General features: G+C 42.7%; 1 protein-coding gene across 1 annotated transcript in view; it reads right to left on the reverse strand.

Annotated features, from left to right (window-relative positions):
- The window catches only part of LOC126282418 (A disintegrin and metalloproteinase with thrombospondin motifs 7-like), a 488,845-nt gene that overhangs the window by 128,189 nt on the left and 338,667 nt on the right, over positions 1 to 21,989 (reverse strand). The window contains exons 12-13 of the mRNA XM_049982076.1: positions 21,099 to 21,204; positions 15,028 to 15,152 (exon numbers count right to left, since the gene is read on the reverse strand). Coding sequence (XP_049838033.1) covers positions 15,028 to 15,152; positions 21,099 to 21,204 — 231 coding nt within the window. The remainder of the gene's footprint in view (positions 1 to 15,027; positions 15,153 to 21,098; positions 21,205 to 21,989) is intronic.

Below are 21,989 nucleotides of genomic sequence, written 5' to 3' on the forward strand. Positions count from 1 at the left end.
GGGGAAAAACAAAGAAGGGTAATTTTTCAGAGCGCACTTGTGCTAAAGCGAGTAACAAAACAGAGCCAGTGATTTAACGATCGTAATTATTGACACTGATTACTGTGCTAATACAGAGGTTGTACAATCACACGGAAGCACAGTGAGAAATGTATGCTTGAATATAGCTGCAGATGCTGGCTGGTGGTGTTATTTCGTTTGACCACGAGTGGAGCCTGCGCCGTGTCCTCGATACGTTGTAAGTGTCAGTCGTGGCCAGAAAAGTGTTCTGCATAGTTGTGAAAGCGTTATGTCGCCATTACGTGAATTGGAACGTATGGTGGGTGCTTCCGACACGGAGGTAGTTCAAGTGTTTCAAGAGGCATCGCATTGTAGATCCATACTCGTGACACCTGTCAGCACCAAAAGTACACGAACGACATAAGCAGGGATCTGTAGGGCAAGGCGGAATGCTCGAACCAGGAAAGTGTGGTACCGAAGCCATAACATTTGGACTGTGGACAGGATATCATTTGGTCGCCAGGGTCTTGTTTCACACCTTTCCAGCTTCTTGCCAAGTTCATGTCCCAAGAGTGAAACATGGCAGGGGGTACGGCCATCATTTGGGCAGCCATATCGTTGGATTCCATGGGTCGGACTACTGTCAAGGACTGTGTGATCTTTTTGGCTGAACATGTCCATCCCACGGCTCAAACGTTGATCCCCAGTGGCGGTACTGTGTTCCAAGACAACAGGGTCCTTGTTCATACAGCTCGTATAGTCGAGGACTGGTTTTGTGAGCAAGAGAACGAATTGTCGCATTTCCCCTATCCACAACGATCTCCAGATGTCAGTATTATTGAGGCCTTGTGGTCTTCTTTGAAGAGAAGTTTGCTTGATTGCTGTCCACCTCCATCATCGCTACCTGAACTTGCCACTGTTTTGCAGGGAGAATGGTAAAAGATTCCAATGAAAAACATACAGGAATTGTACTCATCCATCCCGAGACGACTGGAAGCTTTTATGAATGCCAACAGTTCTCCTACATTATACTAGGCAGGGTAATGTATTTTTGGTATTCCCGCATTTTTTTCCACCCTCTGTATCTGTGTGCAGAGGCAGCCATATACATGCTTTTGTTCTCGCCAAGGGCGCCCGCAGAAATATACCCAATGGATGGCAGTATTCTGAAGGATTAGTTTTCCTATACCAAATTCGATCAACGTGAAGACGTACTATAACTAAGTACTCTAATCTTCTTGTATCTTGAGCGACTGATAGCTACCTGCTAATATATTTCTGAAAGTAAATTTCTTCGATAAAAAAAGATAAGCGTCTCTAATTAGTAAACCTTTTTACATTATCCAAGTTATTGTAGATGCCAAATCTCATTAGTCAATGATTTGAAATTACAATCTTATGCGATTAAATCAAGCGATCCAACCACTTAGAAAATAAAGTTACAAATACTCACAAAATATCTTCCTATTCATTTATCAATAATGTCAGGTTGCCATTGAAAAGTAAAGATCTGAACTAAAAAATGTGTTAGAACAACATAGAAAATCTTGCTGGACGTAAAAAGAAACACTCGTCGAAGTGGCCTAATAATGAATAACAGCTAGAAAAACTTCAAACCATATAAAACTCCCCATGCCTTCCTTAAATATTTCATTTCATTTAGAGTGCAATTAAAAATGAAATTACGTGATAGCACTCCCGAATGGGATTTTAACTCTGTCACTAATGTTCGTTTTTTTCTGCTAACCTAGGTATTCGGGCTATCTTGGTTTTTTAGCTGTGATTACATATTTTCTAAATGCTGTCGAGAAACCTTGAGAAGCGAAGTGCGCTTAGGCTACGCCTGTTTGTTTCCCATAGGAAATTTTCGCAAAGAGAGGCGAATAACGTGCTAAATATTGAGAGGAAACAGACAGCATAGCGTAACGTTCGTTCTGTTAGCCAACGTTTACTCGGGAAAGTGGGTTTAATTGCTCTATTACGAGTTAAATTTTTTTTTGAATTATCCACTTAAAAATAAAAGAAGCTGAATCTCCAATGTATTTCAGAAAGAATTTTGTGGGGTTGTAGTATGGTATTGTCAATCATATTGGGTAAATGAATATGGGTTGCTCTAGTATGCTTTGCCAACGCCCTTGCCGCAGTGGTAACACGGGTTCCCGTCAGATCACCGAAGTTAAGCGCTGTTGGGCTGGGCTAGCACTTGGATGGGTGACAATCCGGTTTGCCGACCGCTGTTGGTAAGCGGGGTGCCCTCAGCCCTTGTGTGACAAACTGAGGAGCTACTTGATTGACAAGTAGCGGCTCCGGTCTCGTAACCTGACATACGGCAGGGAGAGGGGTGTGCTGACCACATGCCCCTTCATATCCGCATCCAGTGACGCCTGTGGTCTGAGGATGACACGGCGGCCGGTCGGTCCCGTTGGCCCTTCATGGCCTTTTCGGACGGAGTTTAGTTTAGTTCTGGTGTGCTTTGGTATAATCGGAAGAAGCAAATCTTCTGACAAGAAGAGACACTCAACATTTCGACCAGGGAGTACGGAGGTGGCAGGTGCCTACAACACAATGTGTGCATTAAAACTCACACGAAAGAGGAGTAGATATGGAGCTGTGTGATAGGGTTAGAGACGGCCTCTTGATCAAGTGGTATCTTCGAGACAGAAAGAGAGAATACGTCGTTACCTTCTGGTGCATTTGTACTCTTGTTGTCACTGATTATATTTGTGGAATGCATGATCTTCTAGATGGTTACTCCTTCAGCTCTCTCCCTACTGAAGTCACCACCTCCGCAGAGGCCGCAAAACACGGATGTGTCAGAACAGGGATCTGCCCTACGCCAGACGTCAAGTTCCTCCACGTCTGCTCTGAAACCTGATTCTAGAATGGAATCTACCCTATGTTTTAATTTTCCGTTTGTCTATATCTTTCTGTAGAGCCGTGTATATGGCGACGGTTGTCGATTGTTAGAAGAGTTTACTGGTTTCCTCGGTGAGACTTCAGGTGTCACATTCACATCTACCTTAACCAGATTAGAGACCCACGAGCGCTGAATCTCTTTTGTTGTTTGGTTCGACAGTACACCTTTCTCCATTAATGGAGGTGTTTGAGCCTTGGCATTCGAGGATGCTATACTTAACATTTATATATATTTGGCTTTTACTTTTACTGGTGGTGTTGGGTACACAAGTGACTTTACTGCAACTCTGTCACCACAACTGCATTTGCATGCACAGGAACTGAAGGCAGCATCAGCTGGAAAATCGTGTTACTGTATCTTTCTTGTGAAACGTTGTTTTCTACTCTCAGGTCACTTGCGAAGAGTGCAAGTTTCAGAACGAGTTTTCTCTACTCTTGTGAAATTAATTTCTCTCAAATTCTGTCTATAGAACGAACACTTTCCACAACATGTCTGTGCGATCACGTCACGAACGCTTGAGAGGATGAATATTGGGTTGCTTCTTCGTGTGCACGTAGTCTGTATTTCCCACATGTTTCACGCTTCTCGCAGAACATGATAGTATATCCATAGATCCGGAACTTGAAACATAGGATTGATTTAGTGACGTACGTACTGTTAGTATATGTTCATGTGACTCTGATGAACTGAAGACTAGTATATCTGTGGCTGTTTCTCTATTTCGCTCTTCGTATTTCTTATGTATATCTCATTATTTCCTTCACTCATTTTTATGTTCCCATTCGCCAATATGGGTCAAGTGACTGAATGAACAATATCACTGCTGGAATTAAATACAATGTGTAATTTGCCACTAAGTCGTCAAGTCATTTTACTGTTTTGATTTGTTAAGATTGACGCGATGTAGCTGTTTCTTTCAAAATTATCCCTTTCTTCAAGCGTTTGGCAGAATTGAAGGTATGTGCTACGAAAATAAGGAAGCAAGATCAGGTCTGAACGTACCGTCAATGACGACGTTATTAGAGAAGGAACAGAACCTCTGTTTGAGGAAGAAAATCGGCTGCACCAGAACACGAGTCCAGTGTCTTACCACCTTACTCGTACTTGCTATCTGCAAACTTTAACGTATATAAAATCTTGACAACCTTTCAAGCAAGCTCCCCTCTCGCTTAATGACAAAGAAAACGTTCTGAGGGACTTGGCGTTGCTATTATGAAGCGGAATTCTCTTACCGTACTACTGTACTACAGTTATGGTCTATGTGAAGCCATTTTTGTGAGTGGAAGTGATTGCTCCCGGACAGTAAACCGATACTAGCTGTATTATTTTTATTTGATAGAAAATCATGCGTTCCCTCTAGCAACTGCGGTAATAAAACACTGCTTCGGCAGAAGCGTGTACATCTGAGAAAGTCTATAGAGCCGGGATGCAACAGGTGTCGAGACATTGTACGCTATTATTGTCAGCTCACCTTAAGGCTGAGGATGGGTATTTCGGAAGTTTGTTCCATCCTTACGGCCCAGATGGTTAAGCCAAGAACCTAGCTATCACATTTATCTTCCTGAACCTTGGTTAAAAACTAAGCATAGTACAAAAAATTATTTTAACCTCGGCAGTTAATCAGTCGGTTGGCAGTTAAATCCATGGGGCACCACTACCGCTGTACACACAAGCTAATACATGTACATATTGCAAACCACTTAACGGTGTATAGCGGAGGATACTTTCGGTACTACTATCTTTTCTCCTCTTTGTTGTTCCATTCACGAGTTGCGCAAGGGAAGAACGATCGTAGGCAAAGCTCCGCGTAACAACTAGTTTCTCTGATTTTCTTGTCGCCATGATTTCGCGAGGTGTACTTTGGAGGAATTAATATGTTGTTCGAATCTTCTTGGAATGCACGATATCATAATTTCAACAGTACCTCTCTGTAGTGCTCAGTGTCTCTCTTTTAGGTCTGCCACTGGAGTTCGGCGAGGTACCACACAGTGCTTTCGCGCCGAGAAAACAACCCATGACAAAATACACCGCTTTGCCTTGGATCTTCTCTATGAATTCTACTAATCGTATTTGGTAAGGGTTGCAGACTGGCAATGTTCAAGGGTAGGTTGAACGAATGTTTTGTAAGCCACTTCTTTTGTGGATGAATTATATTTCCTTAACATTTTCCCAATAATTAACAGCCTGTTGTCTGATTTTCCTATTGTTTGTTTTATGTGGAGATTCCACTTTAGACTGCTCCCGATGACTACACCTCGGTATTTTAAGTTAGTTACAATGGACAGTGTTAGAAAGTTAACGTTTCTGTTGATTTGTTGCCAATAATGTAACCAAACAACCGTGAACCTCTATTTTTCTTTACGTTACATTAATTTAAATTTCGTTTGGATGGTGGTTGGTGACCTTGGGCAGCTTTCGGAAGGAAGGAATGAAGGAAGGAAGGAAGATTACGTTTAACGTCCCATCGACAACGAGGTCATTAGAGACGGAGCACAAGCTCGGATTGTGTCAAGCATGGGGAAGGAAACCGTCCGTGCCCTTTCAAAGGAACCACCCCGGCATTTGCCTGGAGTGATGTAGGGAAACCATGGAAAATATAAATCAGGTTGGACGGACACGGTTTGAACCGTCGTCCTCCCGAATGCGAGTCCAGTGTGCTAACCACTGCGCCGCCTTGCTCGGTGCTAGCTTTCGGCAGTAGTTGCAGCTAACTTCTAGCGGCAATCCAACTGCACCATTTCAAGACTTTGAATTTGATAATTTTGAGCAGTCTTTGGGCGAATTAGGGGTTTTCACTCAGTTTCCGAGTGTTGTATGTTTGCGCGACTGAAAGACTTCATCGTCAACTATGGCCGACAGTGAAGCAGCATCACTGACACGCTGTAATATTACCGAATAATCAGGACATTGATTTTGCTTTCGTGGTAGCTGATTTAGCTGGGGAAATACGGCAAATTTTATTCACTGTTCACGTAATCTTAGATGCACCTACCTACGATTTTAATTCTTCAACTTAACATGGAAAGCTACACCCCTTTAATGATTTTATGTGAGACCATCATACTTCCAGAATGAGATTTTCACTCTGCAGCGGAGTGTGCGCTGATATGAAACTTCCTGGCAGATTAAAACTGTGTGCCCGACCGAGACTCGAACTCGGGACCTTTGCCTTTCGCGGGCAAGTGCTCTACCAACTGAGCTACCGAAGCACGACTCACGCCCGGTACTCACAGCTTTACTTCTGCCAGTATCCGTCTCCTACCTTCCAAACTTTACAGAAGCTCTTCTGCGAACCTTGCAGAACTAGCACTCCTGAAAGAAAGGATATTGCGAAGACATGGCTTAGCCACAGCCTGGCGGATGTTTCCAGAATGAGATTTTCACTCTGCAGCGGAGTGTGCGCTGATATGAAACTTCCTGGCCCGACCGAGACTCGAACTCGGGACCTTTGCCTTTCGCGGGCAAGTGCTCTACCAACTGGGCTACCGAAGCACGACTCACGCCCGGTACTCACAGCTTTACTTCTGCCAGTATCCGTCTCCTACCTTCCAAACTTTACAGAAGTTCTTCTGCGAACCTTGCAGAACTAGCACTCCTGAAAGAAAGGATATTGCGGAGACATGGCTTAGCCACAGCCTGGCGGATGTTTCCAGAATGAGATTTTCACTCTGCAGCGGAGTGTGCGCTGATATGAAACTTCCTGGCAGATTAAAACTGTGTGCCCGACCGAGACTCGAACTCGGGACCTTTGCCTTTCGCGGGCAAGTGCTCTACCAACTGAGCTACCGAAACACGACTCACGCCCGGTACTCACAGCTTTACTTCTGCCAGTATCCGTCTCCTACCTTCCAAACTTTACAGAAGCTCTTCTGCGAACCTTGCAGAACTAGCACTCCTGAAAGAAAGGATATTGCGGAGACATGGCTTAGCCACAGCCTGGCGGATGTTTCCAGAACGAGATTTTCACTCTGCAGCGGAGTGTGCGCTGATATGAAACTTCCTGGCAGATTAAAACTGTGTGCCCGACTCGAGCACTTGCCCGCGAAAGGCAAAGGTCCCGAGTTCGAGTCTCGGTAGGGCACACAGTTTTAATCTGCCAGGAAGTTTCACCATCATACTTCTTTTGTGGATCGAAAATACAATATACAATATTCAACTTAACTTCGCCACCGTGTTGGTTACATTTTTATTACTCTGATTTACTCGAATATTAAATTAATTATTGCAGTATATGTTAAGGTTAATGTGTTTTATTGGTTCTTTCTTGACAAAACCGGTCGCAGAAAGCTGGAGTTGTTATTAGGGCAGAAGCACAGCCGTGGAAGACCCACGCTCGTCATTTTAGAGCCACACATTGACGTCAGGGTCGTTCTGTCTCGGAGCCCAACAAATCTCAGCAGCACTTCGAGAACACTGACGCAAAACGCCGTGAAAAATTTCTCAGTTAGGAGGGTGGGTTTGCAACACGAAGCTTTGTCGAGTCTCTAATACTCGACTATGGTATGTGGTTGCTGTGATCCCTAGATTGGTACGCTGCGCCGGTTCAGTTTTCCGTTTACGCAGAGTCTGCTCTTAACGTTTAACTCTAAATGTCAAACATAAATATCTTTTTTCCGTTCGCCCAGAATGAATTCACAAAGCACTAAATGGCGTTGTTTATCGTCACTGTGAAAGAAATCGCCTTCCGGCAACCAGATGAACCGCTAGCTTATTCTGACGCCAAGATGAACTTATTGTACGTCAATACTCACCCCGAGTTTCTATTTAGCAATGTAAAATGAAATAATGTTCTGAGATAACTCATCTTTAGGAAAGGGCGTCTTCATTGCTCAAAAACGTGCTGTAAGAATAATGTGTGGTGCTAATCTACGATCGTCTTGTAGGCATATGTTTAAGGAGTTAGGCATTCCGGCTACTGGTTCGCTGTATATTTGTTCCCTCAAGAGGGTTGTTGTGAATTATCCCCTGCAGTTCCAAACGAACAATGATGAACATAATGATAATATCAGAAAGAAAAATGACAAAAATGGTTTAAATAGCTCTAAGCACTATGGGACTTAAAATGTGAAGTCATCAGTCCCCTCGACTTAGAACTACTTAAACGTAACTAACCTAAGGACATCACACACATCCATGCCCGAGGCAGGATTCGAACCTACCACCATAGCGGTCACGCGGTTCCAGACTGAAGCGCCTAGAACCGCTAGGTCAGAAAACTGACATTCTTTAATCCACACCGAGGTTATCTTTAGCACTAAAAGGGGCGCCAGTGATATAAAATGTTTGACAGGAAGCAAAGTAAAATTTGACAACAAACTGAAAAGTTTTCTCATTAACAACTTCTATTCCGGAGAAGAATTTCTATCCTTGTAATGTGTGAAAGGTGGTGGGTACACACATCTGCATTTTTTTGAAGAGTTGTAAATTTTCAGTATGAGGCCATATTAACAAATTAACTTCCAGTAAATTCACTTGACGCCTTCCTGAGTGCCAATCTCCACTCCTTAGAAATTAATGATGTAAGTGTAGACCAGATTAACTTGCGCTGCGTATATAAAACTGATCTTTCCACGTTATTACGATTTATCGTGCAAAACTTCATGAAATTAACTATCTAACTACCTTCGTTCGTGTGGTAGATAGTCTTATAAAGGGGATCAGCATTTTTGATACATCTTATATTCGGAAGCTGGGCACAAGGTGTGAACACTGTTTTCAAATTACAGAAAATGGCTGTAAGAATAATAACCAACAACAGTTGTCGAGCTCATTCTAAAGATCTGTTCAAGATGCTGGGGATTGTAAGTACACCATGTCAATACATTTATTAATCAGTTGCCCACATCAGAATTAACGTTGATAATTACTGCACAAACGGGTCTGTCCATGAACATGGATCAGTCTACACTGACTTCCTTAAGTATCTCTATCTCCAGAAGTACTCAATCTAGAAGGTTGTGGTTTTCAGCAATTTATTCCTTGAATTCATGTTAACGTTCGTGTTAAGAGGTTGGTTGCATTGTGAAAAGAGAAATGGCGATATTGCACATGCATTTTGTGGAGACTCTTAAGGGTTATAGTGAAATTGCGTGCTTATGGAATATCGTCTCAGTTATGTATCTGGATTTGTGATTTCCTGTCAAAGAGGTCACAGTTCGTAGTAATTGACGGAAAGTCATCGAGTAAGACAGAAGTGATTTGTGGCGTTCCCCAAGGTAGTGTTATTGGCCCTTTGCTGTTTCTTAGCTACATAAACGATTTGGGAGACAATCTGAGCAGACGTCTTGGGTTGTTTGCAGATGACGCTGTCGTTTGTCGACTAATAAGGTTATCAGCAGATCAAAAGAAACTGCAAAACCATTTAGAAAAAATATCTGAATGTTGCGAAAAGTGGCAGTTGACCCTAAATAACGAAAAGTGTGAGGTCATCCACATGAGTGCTAAAAGGAACTCGATAAACTTCAGTTACACGATAAATCAGTTTAATCTAAAAGCCGTAAATTCAAGTAAATACTTAGGTATTACAATTACGAACAAGTTAAATTGTAGAGAACACATAGAAAATGTTGTGGGGGAAGGCTAACCAAAGGCTGCGTTTTATTGGCAGGACACTTAGAAAATGTAACAGACCTATTAAAGAGACTGCCTACACTATGCTTGTCCGTCCACTTTTAGAATACTTTTGCGCGGTATGGGATCCTTACCAGACAGGACTGACGGAGTGCATTGAGAAAGTTCAAAGAAGGGCAGCACGTTCTGTATTATCGCGAAATATGGAAGAGAGTGTCACTGAAATAATTCAGGATTTGGGCTGGACATCATTAAAAGAAAGGCGTTTTTCGTTGCGATGGAATCTTCTCACGAAATTCTAATCACCAATTTTCTCCTCCGAATGCCAAAATGTTTTGTTGACACCGACCAACATCGTGAGAAACGATCACCACGATAAAATAAGGGAAATCAGAGCTCGTACGGAAAGATATAGGTATTCGTTTTTTCCGAGCGCTATAGGAGACTGGAATAATAGATAACTGTAGAGGTGGTTCGGTGAACCCTCTGCCAGGCTTTTAAATGTGATTTGCAGAGTATCGATGTAGATGTAGATGAAGCTTTTAGGTTTGAAGGATGATGAAGAACAGGGTCCAGATAATGCTGATTATGGGCCTGGCTGTTTCTAGGAGCTAGCATGCCGCCATATGTGAATTAATATCAAATGAAACGTTTAAACTTGATTTCCTGAAAATGGCATTTAAAAAAAAAATATTTGATCCATTATCTCAGGAACTATTACAGATACGTATATCTAATTTTACACTGTGTTACCTCTTGGTATAGTACTGCTGCTGAACCACCAAAACATTTCTACCTATAAAGGTTTTATACTTACAGAAGCAAAAGCGGATTTTAAAAGAATTGAACATAATTTTTAAAAAATCGTAACTTACTAATTATTTGTCTGTGTATTATGATTCTCGTTCATTAAACAGAAAAGGAGTGAAACTATATATCCCAAAAATTTCAGATCTCTATCTGTCGAAGGTTCTGAGATAATGCGACACCAACATTGCAAAATTTAATACTGTAAGTGTAGGATGTACGTATTCTCCTTATTCTAAACTTCTCCGCAGTGTCTCACGAAGCGAGAGAAAGTAACAGTGTTGATGGTGATCTGTTCTTCGGATGAGAAGTTAAGCTCGGCCGGAGCCCTTGCTTCTTTTCCAGGGAAGTAAGCTTTGTCCGGTACCACGTTTCACACCACTAGCCCCTTCATTCATAGCAATACAAACCCAGGACTACATTGTAGAAGCACTAATCACAGTCATCAACACACATCATAATAGGTCAGAGGAAAGCAACGGCAAACCGGTTCCACTGCGACCTTGCCATAAGCGCCACTGCAGGATACCTGCATCTCCTCCGCCTTCGCTCATTCACTGAGAATGGGACTGTTTATTATTACTGTACCCTACTCGAATAATTATGGGGTCCCATACTCCGAGGAGCGTAGGGAACTATGCAGGAGATCCGCACTGCTGACTAGGTAAGGTCCTAGCGGAGGTGGTTTGCTATTGCCTTCCTCCGACCGTGATGAGGATGAATGATGATGATGAAGACGACACAACAAGACCCAGTCATCTCGAGGCAGGGAAAATCCCTTACCCTGCCGGGTAGCGAGAGCGCTGCTGCAAGACCACGAGCTGAGTACGCTAGTCCGCTTAAAACAGGGCTACCTTGCCCTGTTTTAAGCGGACTGGCCATGTATCTGGGCCTCGCTAATTTAGTTTTTCCGTGATTTCCCTAAATTACTTCATGCAAATGCTACAATAGTTCCACTATAAGACCACAGCCGACCACCTGTCCCTTGTTGCAAATCTAATATAGGGCTAACAACGCGTACTGTGCAGAATCGCATTGTAGAACATCAGCGGCATACTCGCCTTCTTCAGCCTTGTAAGTCTGCCATCGCCGAACACTGTATTTCCACTGGTCATGTCATGAATTACAATGGGACAAAAATTGTGGCCCATACGTCTAAATTTAGGAGTTTTATTACTAACGAATCCGCGGAAATACGGCTGTCTGACAATGAGTCTCTTATTAATCGTGACGGCGGTTACCAATTGAATTCGACATGGAATCCAACTGTCGTAAAACTTCGTGTCCTCCGTGTCCGGCGTAGTTCTGTGATGGAACCGTGGGAACACAATCGAATTGATATCGATGCTTCGAGTTTTCAGCATGGAGGGCTCCCGGCGCAGCAGAATCGAACGCGCTCAAGTAGCGCAAGTGCAACGCCAACTGAATCTATCACGCATGTGCCGGGGGGGCCTTAAATGCCAGAGCTCAGGGAGTTTTCGCCAGTATCACCTGAAGATGGCCAGAAGGCTCTGCGCCGAAATGTTGTGGCAGGAAGTTGCAAATATCCGACAGTTCGCCCGAAATTTTGTGGAATACCTGTTCCTTCCTTGTCATACTACACCTGTAAGTATGTAAATGCCTGTATTTATAAATTACGTTGTTCATAGAATCAAATTTTCACTCTGCGGCGGAGCTTGGGCTGATAAGAAACTTCCGCTGATTTTATTGTTGTTAAATTGTAATACCGCGATATGTCCAATACACATGTAAAAGCGACCTACGGACGAATAAAAATCTTCGCCTGCCTCTACATCACACTCCGCATAATGGTGCCTGGGGGAGAGTACTTTTCGTATCATTAACTGATCTGCCATACCCTGTTCCACTTGCGAATGGCGCGTGGGAGAACGATCGTCGGTAATCCTCTGTATTGGCTAAAATTTCTCGAATTTTCTCGTTGTGATCATTTCGCGAGATGTACATGGGAGAAAGTAATACGTTGTCCGACTCTTTCCGGAAAGCGCTCTCTCGAAATTTCAGTAGTGAACCTCACCATGATGGACAACGCCTCTTTTGTAGCGTCTGCCAATGGAGGTGGTTTAGCGTCTCCATAACGCTCGCGTGCCAACTGAACGATCCGGTAATGAAACGCGCCGCTCTTCGTTGGATCTTCTTTATCTCTTTTCTCAATCTTACATGGTAAGGATCGCACATATGTGAACAATATTCAATAATCGGTCGAACAAGCACCTTGCAGGCCACTACTTTCGTGGATGAGTTAGATTTCCTTAGGATTCTTCCTATGAATCTTCGTCCGGCATCTGATTTTTCTACTGTTTGTTTAATGTGGTCATTCCACTTCAAGTCGCTCGGGATAGTTACTCCTACATATTTTACGGTATATACTGTTTCCAAACGTTTGTCATCAATAGCGTAGTTGTACAATAGTGAATTTCTTCTTCTACGTATGCGAATGTTGTATTTATTTAGGATCAGGGTCTTCTGCCAGAGCCTTCACCATTCATCAATCCTCTGAAGGTCACTTTGTTATAGACACTCGCACTATCTGCGAACAGCTTTTAAGAGAATCCGGCGTTACTATAACACTTATATATACAAGGTGGTCCACTGATCGTGACTGGGCCAAATATCTCACGAAATAAGCGTCAAATGAAAAAACTACAAAGAACGAAACTTGTTTAGCTTGCAGGGGGAACCAGATGGCGCTATGGTTGGCCGCTAGATGGCGCTGACAAAGGCCAAACGGATATCAACTGCGTTTTTTAAATAGGAAACCCTTTTTTAATTACATATTCGTGTAGTACGTAAAGAAATATGGATATTTTAGTTGGACCACTTTTTTCGCTTTGTGATAGATAGCGCTGTACTAGTCACAAACATATGGCTCACAATTTCAGGCGAAGAGTTGGTAACAGGTAGGTTTTTTTAAATTAATATATAGAACGTAGGTACGTTTGAACATTTATTTTCGGTTGTTCCAACGTGATACATATACCTTTGTGAACTTATCACTTCTACGAACGCATGCTGTTACAGCGTGATTACCTGTAAATACCACATTAATGCAATAAATGCTCAAAATGGTGTCCGTCAACCTCAATGCATTTGGCAATACGTGTAACAACATTCCTGTGAATAGCGAGTAGTTCGCCTTCCGTAATGTTCGCACATGAATTCACAATGCTCTGACGCTTGTTATCAGACGTTGTCGGTGGATCACGATAGCAAATATCCTTTAAGTTTCCCCACAGAAAGAAATCCGGGGACGTCAGATCCGGTGAACGTGCGGGCCAATCCACCTGTCATGAAATACGCTATTCAAAACCGCTTCAACCGCGCGCGAGCTATGTGCCGGACATCCATCATGTCGGAAGTACATCGCCATTCTGTCACGCAGTGAAACATCTTGTAGTAACACCGGTAGAACAATACGTAGGAAATCAGCATACATTGCACCATTTAGATTGCCAATTATCCTGCCTCCCATAATGCCGCACCATACATTAACCTGCCAAGGTCGTTGATGTTGCACTTGTCGCAGCCATCGTGGATTTCCCGTTGCCCAATAGTGCATATTACGCCGGTTTACGTTACTGCTGTTGGTGAATGATGCTTCCTCGCCAAATAGAACGCGTTCAATAAATCTGTCATTGTCCCGTAATTTCTCTTGTGCCCAGTGGCAGAACTGTACACGACGTTTAAAGTCTTCATCATGCAATTGCTGGTGCATAGAAATATGGTACGGGTGCAGTCGATGTTGATGTATCATTCTCAACACCGACGTTTTTGAGATTCCCGATTCTCGCGCAAATTGTCTGCTACTGATGTGCGGATTAGCCGCGACAGCAGCTAAAACACCTACTTGGGCATCATCATTTGTTGCAGGTCGTGATTGACGTTTCACATGTGGCTGAACAGTTCCTGTTTCCTTAAATAACGTAACTATCCGGCGAGCGGTCTGGACACTTGGATGATGTCGTCCTGGATACCGAGCAGCATTCATAGCACATGCCCGTTGGGCATTTTGATCACAATAGCCATACATCAACACGATAACGACCTTTTCCGTAACTGGTAAACGGTCCATTTTAACACGGGTAATGTATCACGAAGCGAATACCGTCCGCACTGGCGGAATGTTACGTGATACCACGTACTTATACGTTTGTGACTATTACAGCGCCCTCTATCACAGAGTGAAAAAGAGGTCTAACTAAAACACTCATATTTCTTTACGTACTATACGTATATGTAATAAAAAATGGGAGTTCCTATTTTAAAAAACGCAGTTGATATCCGTTTGACCTATGGCAGCGCCATCTAGCGGGCCATCTGCTTTGCCCCTTCAACCTAGACGAGTCGTTCTTTGTAGTTTTTTCGTTTGATGCTTATTTCGTGAGATATTTGGCCCGTTCACTATCAATGGACGACCCTGTATTGTAAATGTTCCGCAGCATTACCTTGACATCTGTCGATTTTGTTCCGTTAAGAGCGAGTTGTTGAGTTCTATCCGCAAGGAAGGGTTGAACACAGTCGCGAATCTGGTCTGGTGCTCGATAAGCTCGAATTCTTTTTACTACACGGAATTGCAGGACGATGTCAAATACCTTACTACTACAACAACAACAACTACTACTACTAGATCGCTGACTACGCCGTGGCAACGTTCAGGGCAGCGGCTGTGCAGCAGCAGCTGGGGGTGCCTGGAGGCGGACCCCCGGCAGGCTCACCCGGCAGCGGCCGGCGATGCACATGTCCCTGGTGCCGGGCTTGCACGGGGTGCCGTCCTTGACGCGCGGTGCCAGCGTCGAGTAGACGCGGTCCTCGTTGATGCACACCAGTGCGCACGGATTTGCTGCAGAGAGACAGACCAGGTTTACCGGCAGCCCTTGCGGTCCCTATTGCAAACAAGGGGGAATGTTCCAGTTCTTTATTTAACTGATTACTAGTTTCACGTTACCTGAACTCATTTTGATATCATCCTGTAAGATGGAAAGTTAAAATTACAAACTATTTCAAAAACTGTATGGATGTTACAGATACAAAGCGTATCGTACCAAGATATACGTACGAGACTGATAAAACACTATTTTCGGTACTAGCATGCAAACCCTATTAAGACTGTACATGCACGTATAACAGAAACCCGCCAGGGTAGCCGAGAGCACTAATTCGCTGCTTTCTGGACTCGGGTTGGCGCGCCGGCCCCCGATCGTATCCGCCCAGCGGGTTAACGACGAGGGCCGGTATGCCGTCCAGCCTGGATGTGGTTTTTAGGCGGTTTTCCACATCCCGCTAGGTGAATACCGGGTTGGTCCCCAAATTCCGCCTCAGCTACGCGACTCACAGACATTTGAAAAACTTTCGCTCTATTTCATGACTTGCACTTGACTCAGACAGCTAGGGTACATTACTTCCGTCCCAGGGGGTTCGGGGTGGCGGCAGGAATGGCATCCGGCCACCATCTGCAATTAACACTGCCAAATCCGTCATAACGAAGCCGACCCCGCGTTGGAGTAGGACAAAGGCCCGAGAAAGAAAGAAAGAATGCACGTATAACAGAGTAACGTTTTTTTTCTGTGGATAGTGGTAGGACAAACGTACAACTGATAGTCTACTTCCTACACTGCCACAAGGAAACCTCAGGATGCAGGGAACTTTTTTTCCAGTCATCAAGGACAAAACAATCAATACAATAAAAGTACATGTTAACTACCCTACTTAAGCTCTTTAATTTTTTTCCAAAAACAGCAGCAGTTTAAAAGCTCTTTAAAATTTTCTCAAAAAGATGGCTATTATAGACTCCAGTAGAAGGTACAATCTAGCATACAGTGAAAGATACAACCTAGCGTTTTAAGTTCTGTTTGATATGTAAAGTGTCATTAGAAAGTTTCTTATAAAGATATGCCAATGGCCTTGCCGCAGTGGTAACACCGGCTCCTGTCAAATCACCGAAGTTAAGTGCTGTCTGGCTGGACAAGCACTTGGATGGGGGAGCGCCCAGTCTGCCGAGCGTTGTTGGCAAGCGAGTTGCACTCAGCCCTTATGAGGCCAATTGGGGAGCTATGTGAGTGGGAAATAACGGCTCCGGTCTCGGAAACTGACAACGGCCGGGAGAGCGGCGTACTGACCACATGCCCCTCCATATCAGCATCCAGTGATGCCTTTGGGCTGAGGATGAGACGGCGGTCTGTCGGTTCCGCTGGTCCTTCATAGCCTGTTCGGACGGTGTTTAGTTTTCTATTGGTGTATATTATGTCAGGTTTGTTTCGATTTAAGTGCTTTACGAGAATGAAGTAATTCGAATGGTGCTGATGTTTTTACAGTGTCTTTACACAATAATTTGTGTTTCACAGTGATCGATGTTATGTCTCGCTATAGCAAACTACTCATGTTTGCATACGTCGTAAGTGGCGCTGCTGTTTTACTGTTCATTCCTTATAAACATCCTGCTGCCTGCAAGCCAATGTGAAGTCCGTGGTACAAGATATTTTTCATTGCTCCATATCGTGGACTTTTATAGCTTTATATTCTTGTACGTACTATTCGCAGAGAGGGTGACTGCTTAAATACTACTGTGTGCGTTGTAATTATTCTGCTCTAGCGTAACAGATCCCTACGGGCTATACGTAACGGGCTGTAGTGTATTTCTAGATTCCTGCCTTAAAAGTGGTTCTTTAAACTTTTTATCTTGGATCTTGCGGGACATTTGGCGTCTGTCATCAAGCGACTGCCAGTTCACGCTGTTCAGCGTTTTCCTGACGCTCTCTCCTGAGGCAGACAAAGCTGTGAAATTCGTGATTGCCCTTCTTTGAATATGTTCGACATCCACTGTTAGTCCTATTTGGTAGGGGATCCAAACACGTAAATAGTATTTGAGGTTGGGTCGTGCGTATGTTCTGTAAGCAATGTCTTTAGGATACTGATTAATTTTCACAGTGTCCTACCAATGAACTATAGACTGCCACCTGTTTTCCGTACGACTGAACGTAAGTAATTTTTCCATTTCATATCCCCACAGATTGTTATCTCAGGTATTTGTCTTACATGACTGATTTCAACTGAGACTCACTGACATTGTAGTCAAAGGACTCTATGTCTTTCCATTTCATTAACAACACAATTTTACTTTTCTAAACCTGTAAAAGACGTTGCTGATCTTTGCACCAGACATCAAAATCTGACTGGATATTATGCAGTTTACTTTCAGATAGAACTTCACTAGAAACATCAGAAAAAAGTTTGAAGTGACTATTATACTGCCCGCCAGATCATTAATATACTGAGTACATTGAGATAACCAACTAATGGTCAGAAATCAATACAATGTGTGTTAAAAAGGACTTATAACTTCGAAAATTCGTACAAACTTATTCATACTACTTAGAGACTTAGTCTTGGTGTTATCTTGACGGAAAATAGATCAACTTTTGACTGTCCTGGTACGCTAGTACAGAATTGCGCCGGAGCAAGAGCTAGTGACAGTAGCAGCAAATGTGGTTGGCTACCTTTACTGGCCCTGGGTATGCCCGCTGTGTGTCTTGGTTTGAAAAGTAGAAAACTGTGACAACTTTTTTTAGGATTCATCAAGAATATTGTGTTTGTTCAACCTTCACCGGCGTCTCTACAAGGGGTCAGAGCTAGAATCTACCTCGCAGTTGAGCAAGTCACACCTGACATGCTGCAGCGAATTTGGCAAGATATCGATTTCAGATGGGATGTGTCCTGCACCGGAGATCCCACTGAAACTATTTACGCATAAGGTAAAATACTTTATGTAAGTGGTATAAAATGATACCAAAATCATGTCTGTAAGTTAAATGATACAATCAATGAATTTTCAAATTTGTAAAGCCCTTTTTGATAAACCAGTTACTTGATTTAGTACTGACATAAACAACATGTACCAACAGTTCCTAATGGCAACCACTAGTCTCAAAATGTGCATAACAATGGGACGTAGAAGATTTCTTCATTCACTCGATTATTATGTTACCTATTTTACAATAACACCGTAGCTATGACCTATCAAGCTCCCCTTCAATTCATATTGTGCTTTCGTACTCCAACGACGTCATGCAACATCATTGGAGTATATCCATTGGACCGAGGCCACTTTTCGTCAGATGTGTTACTACGTTATTTGTCTTAGGGCATTATTAGTGGCAGAAATTAACCGTAATTGTATTGTAATCACTGAGACTTTGCAAATTGTTTGGTTAGCTCATGAAAGACAGACGTTTCAATTTCCTTCACATTTCCATAATCTCTTAACAGGGTGAAATTGTCTGATAATTGAGTGTACTTCTCCGTTTTTTTCCGTATAGTGGAACATACGAATAGATACAGATGAATGGATGGCAGGCAGATGAAGTTCAAACTGATAAGAAATGTATGAGACGTCGAAACGATGGAAGGTGGGTAGATGACATTAGAAAACAAGAAGAAACAACATGAATGCGTAAAGCTGGAGACTGTAATGATTTGTAAACTGTAGAAGATGATGATTAAGGATTGAAAAAGGAAATAATTTCACTCTCTGTAGCTAGCTTATACTATAATACATAATTTGCCTATCCTAATACAGTTTCTGAAGTTTGCGAGCAAATCTGCACAGTTTGCTGTCAGATGTTGATGCTGAATACATGTCTTCGGCCAGCTCAGCGCATAGTGTATTTGGGCTATAAACATAATGTCGTGGGTTCAAATAGTGACAGAGGAATACTTTTTCTCGAATTACATATTTATCAACAAATGTAAATGTTAATTAACAAATACAGAAACATGATTTTTTAAGACAAATGACATCATTTTATTTTTTTATTACTAGTTACGAAAATGCGAGTATGTAAAATCCATTAAAATTGGAACAAAAATGTGAAACATCAAATAGAAAATCAAATACATTTTACTTTTAGATACTGAGGAGTATTATTGACCTATATGATTCTTTTCATTTAACGAAAAGACATTTGGGATGTCTGTATCAAATTTTAAATTATTGGCGTAAGGGCAGTATTTAAAAATAAAAAGATGATTCAATATTTGTTAACATTTGCATTTCATAATAAAAAGGAATTCAAATAAAGGGAAAAGTATAATACTAGCAAGATTCGAACCAGCGACTTCGTGAATACAAGTCGATTACGCTACATGTTTAGGCACTCAACGAATTTATTTGTCTTTGTCAGCGCTACTAATCTTAAAAGGCATTTTTTTTACTGGTTCTGAGAGTTGTACCGTACTGCTGTAGGGTGCTGATCTACGGTCACTGGCCTTCAAATTCTGTATGCGTGAAGAAAATGGAAAAAAGGCAGGTCCCTAAGGTTCCTTTACGAGTTCTTATGCTTTGGCAGAGTTCTTCCCTAGGACTCCGTATCTGCCATTCAGCAAATCTTTTAGAGCTGAGTCTTCTCCTCAGCAGTTTTCTCTCACCTGCCTCTAGCAGTTCCGTTCCATGTCTTCCTAGTGTTATCGTCTCACGTTATGAGCTACTGCGCATTCCTCACTGTTGCCACGTAGTATCTCATTTTCGCGGCTGTAGATATATGATGTTCATTATACAGGGTGATCAGAAGTAGTCTGAAAAGCTTGTAAGGGTATTGCAGGGGAAGTTGTGCTGAGAAATAATTGTTCAAAAAAAATTGAGTACGCGGCGTTTCCGAGCAATTTAGCATCGAAGTTAGCCTATGAGGTGGTTGCGTGCAGCAAATTCAAGCACCCTGCCAGAGGCAGGAAAAAGGGTTCTTCGTTTGGTTTCCTCAGACCAAAGAAACGTAACTTTTGGTCACCTAGCTTAAATTTATAACACCCAAAAAAGGCACACTTTAACTGGTAATGAACATTTGACTAAGTGGTAATTCACGGACCTTTAATGCTAAATAACTCGAAAACGATGCAAATTATCGAACTTTTTCGTAACAATTATTTCTCAACACAAACTCTGCTGAAACACCCTTACAAACCTTTCAGACCGTCTCTGACAATCACCGGCCTTTGTGGCCGAGCGGTTCTAGGCGCTCCAGTCTGGACGGTCGCAGGTTTGAATTCTGACTCGGGCATGATTGTGTGTGATGTCCTTAGGTTGGTTAGGTTTAAGTAGTTCTAAGTTCTAGGGGACTGATGACGTCAGATATTAAGTCCCATATTGCTCAGAGCCGTTTGAACCATTTTCTGACCATCCTGTACACTTCTCTGGTCGCACAGAAGACTATCGTCAACTTCTTAAGAGTCTGTATTATCACCACACTACTGCTGTTTTCTTCTGTTGTATTTTCTCCCGTGCATTTGAAACTGTCCGTCTTATGCGAGGAATTTTAGATTTTCTCAATTCTAATGGTATTCAGTGTCTTGGTATTTGAGTAGACTGCCCTTAGCCTTAAAGAGCAGGAAGTCAATTTGAACCCAAAGTCCATTTGGATCGAATTGTCCATTTTGTGTCACACGTGCCTCTTTGGTATTCCCATTTCATTGTATATTGGCCATCAGCGTTATGGTGAACAAAACTGGTGACAGTTCATCATCCTGTTTGGCACCTGTCTTGATCTCAAACTCTTCTGACAATGCTCTTTCGAATCTTATCCTTGTGTTTTTTGTGTGTCATGATCTCCGTTATCAGTTAGATTTTTGTACGTACAGTCACACCATTAATCAGTTTCGCCCACTAGCAAATACCCCAGCTTTTTACGAAGAGTGGAGTAAAATGCAAAATACTTGGCTCACTGTGGGTCTAGCAAAATTTTGTTTATTCCGTGAAGGGTGTGCCGAATTGGAGGCGCCTGCCACTCACCTGCAGGGTCGCCGACCTTTCGGTATGGTTTCCACTTGTGCAGCTTGTCCTCGAACGGCTTCGAGTCCATCTCGGAGCACTGCACCTCGCGGAACGTGGGCGAGCCGTCCTCGCAAGGCTGCAACAGAAGCGGGCACATCTCGAACAACACCTTCATCCTGAAGCTGCGGAACTGTGGTCATAACCACAGGTGGAATCGTAACCACCCACAAACACTTTTCCGTAGGGAAAATTAACCGCCTCTGGAAGGAAACAACGCTACTACCTATTGTATCTTTACATTCATTAGGATTATTTAACCAAGAACGGACACTGATGCTTTAAGTAATGGCTATAATGCAAAAAATGATAAATAAGTAACGACGTTTACTGTCACGTTCGTATCGAAATAATCACTCACGAGAATTCGTATACAACTGCTTACCTCTGTATACCACCCAATACGTGTTTGACAAACCACGGCATGGTTAAAGACCGACCAAACAATCGTGCGAGGGAACAAGTAAGAGTTAACTGGATAAAAGCCTATCAGTATTAAATACAACGTGCGAGTAAATAGGACTCTCACAATTTCCTTCATGTTATTTTACTAAACAGGAAAATGGGCTCTGTGCTTTATACTTCATGTCAATTACCGACAGAGCCGGCCGGAGTGGCCGAGCGGTTCTAGGCGCTCCAGTCGGGTACCGCGCGACTGCTACGGTCGCAGGTTCGAATCCTGTCGCGGGCATGGATGTGTGTGATGTCCTTAGTTTACTTAGGTTTAAGTAGTTCTCAGTTCTAGGGGACTGATGACCTGAGATCTCAAATCCCATAGTGCTCGGAGCCATTTTTGAATTACCGATAGAACTTACACGAGGAATTGGAGTATGAGGAATTGATCGATATTCATCTGTTTCCTAC

This window comes from Schistocerca gregaria, chromosome 7 (assembly GCF_023897955.1).
Source record: "Schistocerca gregaria isolate iqSchGreg1 chromosome 7, iqSchGreg1.2, whole genome shotgun sequence".
In the NCBI taxonomy this organism is placed as follows: Eukaryota; Metazoa; Arthropoda; class Insecta; order Orthoptera; family Acrididae; genus Schistocerca; species Schistocerca gregaria.